Below are 16,064 nucleotides of genomic sequence, written 5' to 3'. Positions count from 1 at the left end.
TCCAGAATTGAACATATAATCAGTCGCAAGTCAGGCCTGAACAGATACAAGAAGATAGAGATAATTCCATCCATCCTATCAGATCACCATAGACTAAGGCTGGTCTTCAATAATAACAAAAACGACAAAAAACCCACATACATATGGAAGCTGAACAATGGTCTACTCAATGATAAGTTGATCGAGGAAGAAATAAAGAAATTAAAGACTTTTAAGAATTTAATAATAATGAAGGTACAACATACCCAAACTTACAGGATATGATGAAGCAGTGTTAAGAGGAAAACTGATAACTCTGAGTGCCTCCAAAAAGAAACTAGAGAGAGCATATACTAGCACAAAGTAAAGCTCTAGAACAAAAAGAAGCAAATAGACCCAGAGTAGTAGAGGGCAGGAAATAATAAAACTCAGGGCTGAGATCAATCAAGTAGAAACAAAAAGAACTATACAAAGAATCAACAGAACCAGGTGCTGGTTCTTTGAGAAAATCAACAAGATAGATAAATCCTTAGTCAGACTAACCAGAGGGCACAGAGACATTTTGCAAATTAACAAAATCAGAAATGAAAAGGGAGACATAACAACAAAAACTGAGGAAATTTAGTAAGTTCCCAGATCCTACTATAAAAACTTATATTCAACAAAACTGAAAAATCTGGATGAAATGGATAATTTTCTAGACAGATACTAGGTACCAAAGTTAAAACAGGATCAGACAAACCATCTACATAGTCCCTTAACTCCTAAAAAAATAGAAGTTTTTAAAAGTCTCCCAACCAAATAAAGTTCAGGGTTTAGTGCAGAATGCTATGAGACCTTCATAGAAGGCATGATGCCAATACCCTCCAAACTATTTCATAAAATAGAAAAGGAACACTGCCCAATTCATTCTATGGAGCCATAATTACACTTAAACCTAAGCCACACAAAGACCCAACAAAGAAAGAGAACTTCAGACCAATTTCTCTCATGAATATCAATGCCAAAATACTCAATAAGATTCTTGCAAACCAAATCCAAGAACACATTAAAACGATCATCCATCATGACCTGGTAGGTTTCATCCCAGGGATGCAAGAATGGTTAAATATACTGAAATCCATCGGTGAAATCCACTATATAAACAAACTCAAAGAAAAACACCACACAAGCATCTCATTAGATTCTGAGAAAGTGTGTGACAAAATTCAACACCCCTTCATGATAAAAGTCTTAGAAAGATTAGGAATTCAAGGCCCATACCTAAACATAGTAAAAACAATATACAGCAAACCAGTAGCCAACATCAAGCTAAATGGAGAGAAACTTGAAGCAATCCCACTAACATCAGGACTAGACAAGGCTGCCACTCTCTCCCTACCTATTGAATATAGTAATTGAAGTCCTAGCCACAGCAATCAGACAACAAAAGAAGGTCAAAGGGATACGAATTGGAAAAGAGAAAGTCAAAATATCACTATTTCCAGTTGATATGTTAGTATACTTATGTGACCTCCAAAATTCCACCAGAGAACTCCTACAGCTGATCAATAATGTCACTAAAGTGCCTGATATAAAATTAACTCAAACAAATCAGCAGCCTTCCTCTACTCAAAGGATAAACATGTTGAGAAAGAAATTAGGCAAACATCACCCTTTATAATAGTCACAAATAATATAAAATACCTTGGGGTGACTCTAACTAAGCAAGGAAAGATCTGTATGACAAGAACTTCAAGTCTCTGAAGAAAGAAATTGAAGATCTCAGAAAATGGAAAGATTTCCCATGCTCATGGATTGGCAGGAATAAAGTCCAAATGGCCATTTCGCTGAAAGCAATCTACAGATTCAATGAAATCCTCACCAAAATCCAAATTCAATTTTTCATCGACTTAGAAAAAGTAATTTGTAATTCAATTGAAATAACAAAAAACCCAGTACAGCAAAAAATATCCTCAACAATAAAAGAACTTCTGGGGGAATCATCATCCCTAACCTCCAGCTGTATTACAGAGCAATGGTAATAAAAAAAACTGTATGGTATTGGTACAGAGACTGGCAGGTAGATCAGTGGAATAGGCCAGAAATGAACCCACACATCTATGGTCACTTGATCTTTGACAAAGGAGGTAAAACCATCCAATGGATAAAAGACAGAATTTTCGACAAATGGTTCTGGTTCAATTGGAGGTTAGCATGTAGAAGAATGCAAATAGAATCATTCTTATTACTCTGTAGAAAGCTTAAGTCTAAGTGGATCAAGGACCTCCACATCAAACCAGATACACTAATAGAAGACAAAGTAGGGAAGAATCTCGAACACATGGGCACTGGAGAAAATTTCCTGAACAAAACACCAATGGCTTATGCTCTAACATCAAGAATCGACAAATGGGATCTCATAAAACTACAAAGTTTCTGTAAGGCAAAGGACACTGTCATTAGGACAAAACGGCAACCAACAGATTGGGAAAAGATCTTTACCAATCCTACAACTGATAGAGGGCTTATATCCAAAATAAATAAAGAACTCACAAAGTCAGACTGCAGGGAGACAAATAACCCTATTAAAAATGGGGTTCAGAGCTAAACAAAGAATTCACAGCTGAGGAATATCAAATGGCTAAGAAGAACCTAAAGAAATGTTCAACATCTTTAGTCATAAGGGAAATGCAAATCAAAACAACCCTGAGATTCCACCTCACACCAGTCAGAATGGCTAAGATCAAAAACTCTGGCGACAGCAGATGCTGGCGAGGATGTGGAGAAAGAGGAACACTCCTCCATTGTTGGTGGGATGCAGACTGGTACAACCATTCTGGAAATCAGTCTGGAGTTTCCTCAGAAAACTGGACATTGCACTACCTGAGGACCCAGCTATACCTCTCTTGGGCATATACCCAAAATCTGCTCCAACATATAACAAAGACACATGCTCCACTATGTTCATAGCAGCCTTATTTATAATAGACAGAAGCTGGAAACAACCAAGATGCCCTTCAACAGAGGAATGGATACAGAAAATGTGGTAAAGAAATGTAAATTCTTTAAAAGGGGAACAAGAATACCCTTAGGAGGGAATAGGGAGGCAAAGATTAAAACAGAGACAGAAGGAACACCCATTCAGAGCCTGCCCCACATGTGGCCCATACATATACAGCCACCCAATTAGACAAGATGGGTGAAGCAAAGAAGTGCAGGCTGACAGGAACCGGATGTAGATCTCTCCTGAGAGACACAGCCAGAATACAGCAAATACAGAGGCGAATGCCAGCAGCAAACCACTGAACTGAGAATAGGACCCCTGTTGAAGGAATCAGAGAAAGAACTTGAAGAGCTTGAAGGGGCTCGAGACCCCTTATGAACAACAATGCCAAGCAACTAGAGCTTCCAGGGACTAAGCCACTACCTAAAGACTATACATGGGCTGACCCTGGGCTCCGATTCATAGGTAGCAATGAATAGCCTAGTAGGGGCACCAGTGGAAGTGGAAGCTGTTGGTCCTGCCAAGGCTGGACCCCCAGTAAATGGTATTGTTGTGGGAAGGGTGGTAATGGGGGGAGGATGGGGAGGGGAACACCCACAAAAAGGGGAGGTGGAGGGGTTAGTGGGATGTTGGCCTGGAAACCGAGAAAAAGAATAACATTTGAAATGTAAATGTAAATAAAGATGAAAAAAATGTTCAACATCCTTAGTTATCGGTAAATGCAAATCAAAAAACTCTGAGATTCTACCTCATATAAGTCAGAATGACTAATATCAAAGACTCAGGTGACAACAGATGCTGGCAAGGATGTGGAGAAAGAGGAACACTCCTCTATTGTTGGTGGGATTGCAAGCTGGTACAAGCCCTGTGGGAATCAGTCTGGAATTTCCTCAGAAAATTGGATAAAATACTGCATGAAAACCCAACTATACCACTCCTGGGCATATACCTGAAAGATGCTCCAACATATAATAAGGATGCATGCTCCCCTATGTTCATAGCAGCCTTACTTATAATAGCCAGAAGCTAGAAAGAACCCAGGTGTTCTTCAACAGAGGAATGGATACAGAAAATGTTGTACATTTACACTGTGGAATACTACTTAGGTATTAAAAACAATGACTTCATTAAATTCTTAGGCAAATGGATAGAACTTAAAAAAAATCATCCTGAGTAGGGTAACTCAATCAAAAAAGAACACACATGGTATATACTCATTGGTTATCGGATATTAGCCCAAAAGCTCAGAATACCCAAGATACAATTCACAAATCACAAGAAGCTCAAGGAGAAGGAAGACCAAAGTGTGGATACTTCACTCCTTCTTAGAAGAAGGAACAAAAATACTCAGAGAAGGAAATATGGAGACAAATTTGGAGCAGAGACTGAATGCAAGGCTATCCAGAGACTGTCTGACCTGCAGGATCCATCCCATAAAAGGATACCAAACCCAGACAATGTTGCAGATGCCAAGAAGTATATGCTGACAGAACCCTGATATAGCTGTCTCCTGAGGTACTTTGCCAGAGCTGGAGAAATACAGAGTTGGATGCTCACAGCCAACCACTGTACTGAGAATTGGATCCCTAATATAGGAATTAGAGAAAGGATTAAAGGAGCTGAAGGGGTTTGCAACCTCATAGGAAGAAGAAGAATATCAACCAACCATAACCACCAGAGCTCCCAGGGACAAAACCACTATCCAAAGTATACACAGGGATGGACCTATAGCTCCAGCCATATGTTTAGCAGAGGAATGCCTTATAGGGCATCAATGGGAGGAGAGGCCCTTGGTCCTGTCAAGTCTCGATGCCCCAGTATAGGGGCATCTCAGAGTAGGGAGTTGGGAGGGGGTGGGTGAGTGTGTGAGGGAGCACCCTCATAGAAGCAGGAGAGTGAGATGGGATGCAGGTTTCTGGGGGCAGAAACCAGGAAAGGGGATTTAAAAGAAAGGGTTAGTCAAGTTTATTGAAAGATTTGAGGAACTTCTCAGAGAACAAAGGAGCAGTGGTAGTTCATATTTGAAAAAGATGTACCAATAGCAGAGTCAAAATTGAAGAATTTTGCCTCTTCCTGTGGGGTGATGTCACAGGTGAGGCAGGTACAAGATAGGAGTCCTGTTACTGGATGAGAAGGAAGAATGGGCGGGAGAAAAGTTTGAAGGAAGAGGAGGAGACTGGAACGGAAAGGAGGAAGAGACAGGAGGGAGAGGGAGAGAAGTTGTGACAGAACAATATGGCGGGTGATGTTAAGATTCCATGCTGTACCTTTACAGGTTGTTACGAATGTTCTTAAGGGATGGATGTGTACAGGGCTTTGTATGTTTAGGTGGGCAATTATATCTTATCAATTGGTCCAAAGGTTATTGTGTTGTGTGTTCTTTCATGTAGCGATTTAAGTGTAAGAAAGTGTGGGGCGGCTGGTCAGGGCTGCCACAGAATTGGGATGTGTGTTTCTGGCATGGAAACCTTGCCTTGGGAACTAGATAGGTAGAGAGATTGCTGACGGCTCAGAGAGAGGCCTTTGGCAGTGTGGTAGGGGATGGAGCAGAGCGGGTGAGAGGCTTTGCTGACTGAGAATTAAGATATCCAGCAGACATCTTGGAGCACTGTGGTGTAGACCTAGTGGGGATAAAAGACAGCGTTTTTTTTTTTTTTTTTTTTTTAATTTTTTTACAACAGATGGCAAACCAACATGATAGGCTCGAATCTACTAGTAATCCTGAGTTGAGAGAAAGTTTTATTTTCTAAGTAAGAGGAGGCCAGCACCATGTTAAGTCATGTGATCTCTCAAGTGTGGGGATTTAAACAAAGAAACAGGGAAGTAGCCTGGGCTGGCAGGCTGTAGGTCCCCTGCTGTGTGATGAGTAATGGCAGATCAGAGAGTTAGAGATTAAAAGCTGATTTTTATGAAAGTTGTTTAGAAAGTCTTTCAGGATATTCATATTTCTTTTAATGTGGGCTCCACAGGAATTTTGGGTTGAAATCCTAGTTAGACAAGCTACTTCTTAATGATAGGTATTATCAAAAGGTGATTTTGTTTTTAGAAAGAAGAGAATAAAGAGATTACCCGAATCACATGGGGATTTTCATCCATGGTTTGGAACTTAGATAGGGAAAAATTAGTCACTGACTCCAAGTAGAGAGTTGTAATAAATGTCTGTAACACCAAGCAGAGTGAATACAGACATATATTATAGAAGTTATTAAGGTTAAATAAAAATCTGTGGCTCTGGGTAGAGAGCTTAACAGATGGATATAGTTTGGGCTAAAGTCCTGAGTTTTAAGTTGCTTATTGGTATTAGAATTGATAGAAGGTGTTTAAGTTTGTTTTAATGGGAGTACAGAGATTACCGGACTCATGTGTGGATTTTCATCCATGGTTCGGAACTTAGATTGGGAAAAATTAGTCACCGACTCCAAGTAGAGTATTGTGATATTTACAAGTTATTAAGATTAAGTAAAAATCTGTGGTTCTGGATAGAGAGCTTAATAGATACATATATATTTAGAGTATTAAGGTTAAAGAAAAACATGTGGCTCTGGGTAGCGAGCTTAACAGATGGATATATTTTGGGCTAAACTCCTGGTTTGCTTATTGATATTGCAATTGATAGAAGGTATTTGGTTTGTTTTATAAATTACCCCACTAAAGGCCGTATGGCTTGTTGATGCAGGCTAGTGAGGGTTTGTGGTTATTTTTGATATGTACCACAACAGGAAGCTCTGATTCTCTTAATGTGGGCTCCACAGCAATTTTGGGTTCATTTCCTGATATCATAGAGTACAAAAGCCTATCAGGCTCATTGTTTAGTTTACTTCCTTTTTTTTAAAAATTGTTTAATCTTCATAATGGGTGTGACTTTTAGTTTTATGGTTATATTATTACTCTGGGACAGAGTGCAAGATACAAGCTTTTCTGGTTACAGACTAAGAAACACAGTATTTTGGGAGAAAGAGTTTGTCTTTGTGTTGTTAAAAAGTGTGATTAGGCTCTGGAAACCTCACAGAGTCATACTGATCAGATTTGATAGAGGTAGACTGCCTGAAAAAATTGATTCAGGAGAATCAAACAAAATGATATCTCGATTCTAAACTTTTGTCTTGAGAAATACTTGTATTTTATAGAATGTGCCTACTTGGATTCCTGGTCTCAAGGACTTTCAGCTGGGTCTAGTCAGGACACATCCCACTACAACATTTGCTTCATTCTTCCTACCCCCTAACCCCAAGGATATCTCAATGCCCATGTACAGCTTGAAGAAATTATGGAGGAGTCATCGCCCCAATTCCCTGGAATTCTGGGGGGCTGAAAGCAGTTATTCTAAAATTTTTATGAGGAATTTAAAGTTGGTTGTAATTTAACAGAGAGGAATTAGCTAGATTGAGTTGTGCAGTCATAATCTCATTTGGTAACTAAGCTAAAATCATATCTTTGCTTTGGTATAGAATTTATTTGTCAAAAAAGTTTAAAAGTACAAGGTTTAGAGTCAGTCCTTCTATTGATGTCATTACAAACTTCTGAGTTGATTACACATGTGAGTTAAGGGCCAAATAACAAATTCATGGCTCTGACTTGGTGAGAGTACTTTCAAGATAAAATTAAGATATAAAGACAACAGTCTAGATTGTCTTATATAGATAGATAGTTTTCAAAAACATCAGAAATCCACAAAATTTGAGATTAAAGTTATTTATCTTTTGTTGAGACGTATCTGCTCCTAGCAGTTCCCCTTTGGCAAATTTAATGAAGAATTTGAACATCTCTACCTCCAGATGAGGCAATACTTTGTGGCTAGGCAGCCACTGGACAAAACTGCCTGTTTCATCTACAGACAAAGTACTGTCCAGAAAAGGACAAATTATGCAGAATAGTTGACTGATAAGCTCTGCCAAGACAGGGTGATCAGCCCTTCAAAATCTGCACTACAAAGGTTTGTCAGATGATCCTTGGCCCTGAAGGCTGAAGACTGATGCTCTGACATTTTGAGGAATAGTGGGACTGTTCAGGTGATCATCAGTCTCTATGAATTGGCTAAGCTTGGAAGCAATATTTTGTGCTTCTCATATTTTCAGGTAATATTAATCATTCTTGGATTTCTGATGTGGTTGAAGACTGGTAGTCTCATAAACAACCCAAGCTGTTTAGCATTGAGAAAGATAACAAATATGAAAGGGTGGTTTTTCAGGTGGCATAGGATCTAAAACCAGGATATAAGTCAGGTATAGTCTTTTAGGACAGAATTGATGGACTGGGTGTTGAGTTTATCGTATGTTTTATAAATTGTAGGATGGTAATAATTATACTCGATTTATATATAAGGGAAAAGGCTTTTTAACTGGACAAAAAGGGGGAAATGTGGTTGCCCTGGAGTTATCTGTATTTTGATGCTAATTCCTCTGCCCCAAGGATGGCTGTACTAAGGACTCAGGTGACCTCATCAGAACCTTCTCCCATTGAATTTGTAAAATAAAGGCAAGAGAGAGTGATTTGGGCAGGGGAAGGGAAGTTGGAGGGGAGGAAGAGAGAGAAGTTGTCATCTTAGGAGGAGGAGAGAGAAGTCATCGGAGGAGAAAGGAGCTGAAGACTTGGCATGGAAAAACCACAAGTTATGAGGGATTTCAGAGCTGGGGAATAGGATAGATCTGCCCAATCTAGGCGCTAGCTTGTACTCATATTAATCGAGTTGTGTTTTCTTTGCGCCGGTATATTCAGGTTGCAGAGGTTACTGCAACGTCTTCCAGTGACTTTGAAGAGCAACAGAGATGAAGGGCAATCTCTTATTTTAAATCCTAGTGTTACTCTGTTGACACCTCTTCATGGAGGAGTATAACAAGCTGTAGAATGAGAGGAAGGCATACAAGGATATGCTTTGCAAGTGCAGGATCAACAAGGGAACCCTGTTAGATACCACATTCTAATTCCCTTTAAACAGCTAAAGGAACTAAAAGCCGTCTATGTTCAGTGTGGACCTACTGTTCCGTTTACCATGGCTATGTTGGGTGGCCTGTCCACTGAGGCCCTTCTGCTTGCATATTAGAAACAGTTAGCTAGTGCATGTTTGAGAGGAGAACATAATCTGTTACGGAAAATGGAATTTTTTGAAAACTGCCAGCAGACAGCAGATTTAAATGCTGGAGCTAGCAATCTGGCTACTTATGATATGTTAGCAGGAGAAGGTCGATATCAGGATATACAGAATCAGTTACAGTTTAATCCTGGCACTTATGTTCAAATTGGTGCTGCTGCTCGTACAGCAGGGAATACCTTGCTTACTAAACAGGATTTGTCTCAAGATATTTTCAAAAATAAGGCAAGGACCTGATGAGCCTTTGAGGAGTTAGTAGGCAGGCTGATGAAAGCATTCGGGAGAGTATTTAGAGATGCCAATGCTGGAATGCTTTCTGCAAAGCAACTGGCTTATGAGAATGCAAACACAGCCTGTCAGGCTGCCGTAATAAGACCTTATCGAAAGGCTGGAACTATTACAGACTGTATTAGATTATGTTCTGACATTGGTCCCACTTACGTGCAGGGTATGGCCATGGCCCTGGCACTACAGGAGAAAACTGTACAACAAGTTTTGTTTCAAAAGACCGGAAAAGGAAAAGGAGAATTAATGGGCCTCCTGGAAGTTGTTTTGTGTGTGGACAGATAGGATATCAAGGGAGGAATTGTCCAAATAGAACTAAGGAAAATAGTAATGAGAGAAAAACTGGGGCTCTGTCCTAGATGCAGGAGAGGACACATTGGGTTAATGAATGCAGGTCTAAGAGAGATGATTTAGGAAATCCTTTCCCTTAGGGAAATGGGAGAGAGGGCCAGTGCCGGACCCCGAAACAATGTTATGGGGCAATGCAGTTCATTCCTCAGCAAAACAGTTCTTTCAGGATCTCTTTGGAGCCACCCCAGAAGTGCAGAACTGGACCTCAGTCTCTCTGACTACATAGTAATAACTCCTGAAATTGGGACTATATGGTCCGTTTCTGTCAGGAACTGTAGGATTGTTACTAAGAAGAAGCAGTGCCACTGTGGCAGGATTGATGATTGCTGTGGGAGTTATAGATGCAGACTATACTGGGGAAATTAAAATTATGACTTCTTCGCCTACCCATATTTCTGTCATTCAACCAGAACAGCGACGTGCTCAATTACTCCTTATACTGTTGGATATTTTCAACCTTACGTTGTTTCTAACCTGTCTGTTAATGTTTCTAACCTGTCTGTTAATTCGTGGGGAAGAGATGTAATGAAGGACATGGGAGTCTTTTTATACAGTCCAAATAACAAAGTTACCCAACAAATGTTTGATTGTGGTTATTTGCCTAACAAACCATTAAGAAAACAAATACCAGGGAAAATTAGAACCCATTATAGTTACCCCTGGAAAAGGAAAAACCGGCCTAAGGGTATTTTTAATGGAGACGTTTGACAAGCCTACACTCCATGTAGATAAAATTCCTTGGAAAAGTGATATTCCTGTTTGGGTGGACCAGTGGTCTTTTCCTTAAGGAAGAAATTCTGGCTACTTGACAGCTAGTGCAGGAGCAATTGCAAAGTGGCCATGTTGAACTTTCCATTTCCCCCTGGATCTCACCCATATTTGTAATTAAGAAAAAAAATCAGGCAAGTAGAGATTATTACAAGATTTATGAAAGGGTAGTGAAACCATGGAGCTTACGGGAGCATTACAATCTGGCTTGCTTACTACAGGTGTCATTCCAAAAAATATGCATAAAATTAATATAGATTTAAAAGACTGTTTTCATACTATTTCTTTGCACTCTGATGATTGTAAAAAGTTTTCATTTAGTGTGCCTGTGTGTATAGAAGCTGAATGGGAAAAAACATAAACCCGCTTCAGCCTCAGCACTGGCTGGAGTCGTGTTATAGTGTTGTCTAATTGTCTTTTTCTTTTTAACCCTCCCTCCTTCCCTTGAGGCCCTGTTGGCTGACTGTGCTGGCTGGGTCACCACCTTTCGGCCATATCCATTCTTCTCTATTCTGTATTTATTACCAGGACAGAATTTCCCAGGAATGAGTATATTACTACAGTTTAAATCTCTGCTTAAAAGGAGCTAACGTCTGATACAGCAGCCCTCCCACCATATTTTTCTATTTATGTAGTTTTGGTGGATTTTGATTTTGAATATAAATTTTAAAAAATGTAACATGCTATACTTGGCAAGAAAGACAAGATGGTGCTCTAACTGAAATGAAATCTATACATTGTATTAGGGAGAATTGACATATTTTTAATAATAAGTTCTTCTTTCTTAAAAAGATGAATATGTGCACTCATTGAGGATGCCTTTAATGGCTTTCAACAACACTTTACAGTTTTTTTCATCTATGTCCAACTCGGTGTGTTTATTTTTAAAACATACAGTTCCTTTTCTTTTCTACCTACTCATTTTTTTGTTGTTGTTGTTGTTGCTTCAGCAGAGAAGTCGATGCATATGAAACAGCCATCCTTTCTTAGGTCTTACTTTATAGCATGTCACATATCTATGACGTTCTTCCATCAGGACCAGTGGCCATCAGTTTTTCATAGACAGAATATTTCTTCCTCTTAGTTCACTATGTGTGTTTTTTTTTAAATCATGAATATTGTTAAATTTTACCTAATGTTTTTTATTAATCTCTTAAGATGGATGTATGATTTTTAATTTTAAAATATTGGATTGTAATTTCATTAAGAATTGTCTATTTATTTGTTTTGTGAATGTGTGTGCGTGGATGTGCATGGGGCTCTTGGGGCCATGGCACAAGGGAGAAATGCAAGGATGAGAGGAGTGCTTTTGGGAGCCCATTCTGTTCTTCCCACATAGGCCTTAGGGATCAAACTTGGACAGTCCATCGGCCATCAAGGATCGTAGTCTACTGGGCCTTCTCATTTGCTTCTATCACAGCAGTCTTGAGATTCTAATGCTTATGCAGTGTTTGCTCCTCTTAAGTAATCTTTTCTTGTTGGTGTTATTGTGTTTTAGAGAAGGAAATGAAAACTCTATTGCCTACCAATGATTATTTAATATTAAAACGTTGCAGTTTAAAAGGTCTCCAGTCAAGGCCTGTGAGATAGCTCAGTTGGTAATGTACTTGCTTTGCAAGCATGAGGCGAACCTCAGTTCAATACCCAGAATCCATGTTTTTAAAAAATTCAGGTGTGCTGGGACATGCCTGTAACTCTAACATTGAGGAGGTAGATACAAGCAGATTCACGGGGTATGCTGGCCAGGCAGCCCAGCCTAGCTGGTGAGTTCTAGACCAGTTTGAGACTTTGTTTCAAAAATAAAGATGGGTAGCTGCTGCACTTTGACCTTTACACTTAGACACAAGCACACATATGACAGACACCTGTGCATAAACATACACATACCCTTCCCTACAGACACATATATACATATACTGACATCTAATAAAAACGATACCATCTCATCTGTAAAGGTGTTTTCATATTCAAAGTTATATCTGTGAAAGCTGCTTGCATATTCTTGTGATCATATCTTACTTGGCAATAGCTATGATTTGTCTCACTTAGAATGATCAATCCCAGTCAACCAAGATAATAGCTACAATAAGTGATTCAAGGCTAAACTATAAAACCAATTGAATGGTGCAATGTAAGGTACATATGTCACCAACTGAACCCTCTAAAGGTGCTGTTTAAAAGTGAAGGGAAAATGTCTTACGACTGGGCTGTGAAGGTACCTGTGTAGTTTGTCTCCGTTTTCTCCTGGGTGGTGTGAGTGTCCCTCCACTTCCCAAGAGAATGATCCCAGACTCGTTCCTGGTACTGAAGGACAGGTTGATTTCCGTTCCGACATCAATGGACACAGCAGCAAGCTCTACAAAACCAGGCTTGGGGAAACTAACTGTGTAAACATTCTGTTGGGACAAAAGAAAAGGATGGTTAGAAATGAGGGGCCAAATTCTCCACACCACCTCCTTCCTCAGAAAATTCAACATGTTTACCAAAATAGTGTAATTTTAGGGAGCATGAAACCTATAGTCACCCTGAAAGCTTAAAGACAGCTGAAGTTGAAGTAATATTGTTTCAAACAGTGACTCTTCAGAATAGTTCAGTTTAAAATTTAAAAAACTATGGCCTCTGTTTTAAATATAGAACTATTGACATGAAATGAAGCATGGAAGATATTTGGTAGGTGAAATTTCCTTTTGGTTTGAATCTACCTTGCTGTCTCTTAATTCTCTTGATTATGTAGTAACAGTTTTTTTTTTTATGTTTTAAAGGTGTGTGTATGTGTGTGTGTGCATGCGTGTGTGTGCATGTGTTTGCATGTGCATGTGTTTGTGTGTGTGTGTGTGTGTGTGTGAGAGAGAGAGAGAGAGAGAGAGAGAGAGATATCATGGCTTATATCTATATTCTTCATCATGATGAACCCATGGGAAAATGTTCATTCATATCAAGAATATTTAGAACAATTTCTAGAGAAACAACCTAATTATTAAAAATAAATAAACCAAATATTCCATGTCTGCTTTTTTCAAAATAAAAATAATACCATCGTTTTCTTGTTGACCAAAGAATTCATAGACTCATGCTTCAGAGACTAACACAGTACAAAGGAGAAAGTCACCCACTTCCTAAAGCCATGAAGAAACATATACACAGATCTTATCTGTTCATAAACTTTACTTTCCACAACCTTGTCCTCCTCTTCCTCCCTTCTATCTGTTTTATATCTAGATTGAGTCATCTTTTTACTTAGATTGCATTTAAATCTAAGTTGCATGCATGCATGCATGACTGTTGTGTGTGTGTGTGTGTGTGTGTGTGTGTGTGTGTGTGTGTGTGTGCGTGTTTTGCATGTGAATGCAATGACCATAGAGGTCAGAAGAGGACTCTATATGTACCTTGTGATGGAGTTACAGGCAGTTGTGAATCATCTTCTGTGGGAACCACAGACAATTCATCTTCAAGAGCAGAACAGGCCCTTAGTGACTGAGCTATCTCTCTGGTCCTGCAGGCTCTCTTTTTCTGCCAGTAAAGATTGTTTATCACCACTTATAATATCTGGAGGGGTTCTACATTCTGAAAGTGTTGCCATTTATTTCAGCAAGACCATGTCGTTGGACATTTAAGTGACCTAAAATATTAATTTTTTAAAGTCTTGAGTTTTGTTTTGATTTTTTGTTTTCTTTGTTTTTGTTTGTTTGCTTGTTTGGAATAAAAGCAAAAAATCCTTTCATGTGGGCTATCCCAGCTCCCTTCTGCAAATAGGGTTCCAAGCTCAGTTAAATGGCACAGAAGTAGGTGAAAAGTAGTTGGTAAAATCTCCTTTCTATTCTGATTTTCAAATTTCACAGTTTTAGATGGTTCAGATAAAACTACTGCACAGACTTTGCAATATATATCCATGTTAAATTCCTGTATCCTGTTTTAGCCAAAAAAATTTGATTCTGGAATGCCTTTTCATATGCATTGCCAAGGTGCACACAGCTTGACCAGTTCACTGCTCTCAACAGCTAGCTTTCCACTATTAAACCTTTTGACCACACATAAGAGCTAGACATTGAAGATTTAAACTCTCAGTAAAATTTTCTTCTAGAAGACAGCATAAACCATTAGAGTTTTAATTCCTTCTGCATTTCTTCCTTTCTCATTAAGTTTGGTGTGGGAGTCTGTGGCCATTTCCCACTAAAGCCTATAACTATGAAGATCCAGGCAGGTCTGTACCAATCTTGACCCACTGCTCAGAAGGCAAATTTACTCTTTCAGGTTCTCTGTCCTTTCTTCTGGAGTGACTCAAAATGACTTAGATTGGAGGAATCTATCAGAAGGAACAGTTTAACACAGTAGGTAAACAAAAACTTGTTTTTCATAGATTCAACATTTTATTATTTTAAAATCTCATCACTGTAGACTTTCCATAAAATTCTTGCTAGTATTTTCTGGTCATCTTTAATTGTACCATAGATATTTTAAGAGATAAAAGTGATGTTCTTCGTGTTTTCTCAAACCGAATGGCCAGAATTGAAGAGTCACTCCTGAGTAGGCATCCCTGAGATTTTGCATCTATCACATGAGTCTTTGCAGACATGAATGAGTTGTACAACACGCAACTTCAAAGCTGTAGGCAAGATGCTACATACTGGAGGGAGGGTGGATGATGCTACTGTTTGCGTGGACTACTGATATATCCTAGGGAAAAAGGTAATCAAGCTGTATAATATGGAAAGGGGAAATGGAGTTAGGAAAGACGACAAAGCTGAGAAATAGCATTATTGGAAAGGAAGAGAGACCCAAACAGAAGAGCTATTCATATTAAAGGTACCTGCTCTATACTTAAGAGCTATATGATTTGGGAAGTAGAGTATAATTTTGGCTCTTCATAATGCATTTCCATTGCAGTGATTGGTTGAATGCTTCTGTCTTACTCTGTCATGTACGCATGACTAAGAAAAGATCGGTACAAGTCTAAAACACACTAACAAGGGAACAATTCTAGTAAAAGCACTCATGTGAAGTAACTGAAGTATGATATAAATATGTTATAGAACCTTTAGTAACAGACCAACCTCCAGTGAACAGCCTTTGGTCACACCAACATAATTGGGGCTGCTGAGGATATTGTAAGGAGTCCTTGAAATTTCAATGTCTTTGAGGCAGCCGGAGTATTTCTTCACATTGACTTCTGGCCTGTTGAGTGGGGCAAATGGAGAGCAAAAGGAGTTCCATTAGATGGGTGGCGGTGTAGACTCTGAGCACTGGGGGGCAGGAGCCATATGTAAGAAACACACATACAGGCAAGAGCATGTCTATCAAGGTGCACATTCACACACGTGCACTCAGTAAACCCTGATTTCTATATGTGATGGTTGGATTGAGAGCAAGTTGACACCACTCTGCACCAAGAACTCTGATGCTGTTCTCCTCTCTAAGACAAACTTCACTGACAGCATTTTAATATGAGGCCAAGAAATCAACTCATTTATTAGTGCTTCACATGCATAATGAAATAAGTGCTTCTTGTTCCTTGTTTCCACTAAAGAGCAGATGATTGTGTGGGCAAAATAATTCAATTATTTACAAAAAGCTCTTAAAAGTCTTGTTTGAAATTGTAGGAAGAATATT

The 16,064-nt window shown here is 39.1% G+C and overlaps 1 protein-coding gene across 7 annotated transcripts in view; it reads right to left on the bottom strand.

Annotated features, from left to right (window-relative positions):
* Positions 1 to 16,064, bottom strand: part of Lama2 (laminin subunit alpha 2) — a 647,938-nt gene that overhangs the window by 37,661 nt on the left and 594,213 nt on the right. For all 7 annotated transcript variants that reach the window (XR_015627317.1, XR_015627326.1, NM_001427039.1 and 4 more), the window contains 2 exons: positions 15,509 to 15,629; positions 12,677 to 12,853 (listed from right to left, as the gene is read on the bottom strand). Coding sequence is in view for 5 of the 7 variants with exons in the window: in NM_001427039.1 (NP_001413968.1) it covers positions 12,677 to 12,853; positions 15,509 to 15,629 (298 nt within the window). In the remaining 2 variants the exon portion in view is untranslated. The remainder of the gene's footprint in view (positions 1 to 12,676; positions 12,854 to 15,508; positions 15,630 to 16,064) is intronic.

This window comes from Rattus norvegicus, chromosome 1 (assembly GCF_021556685.1).
Source record: "Rattus norvegicus strain SHRSP/BbbUtx chromosome 1, alternate assembly SHRSP_T2T, whole genome shotgun sequence".
Classification (NCBI taxonomy): Eukaryota; Metazoa; Chordata; class Mammalia; order Rodentia; family Muridae; genus Rattus; species Rattus norvegicus.
This window is presented reverse-complemented; position numbering and strand designations above follow the sequence as displayed.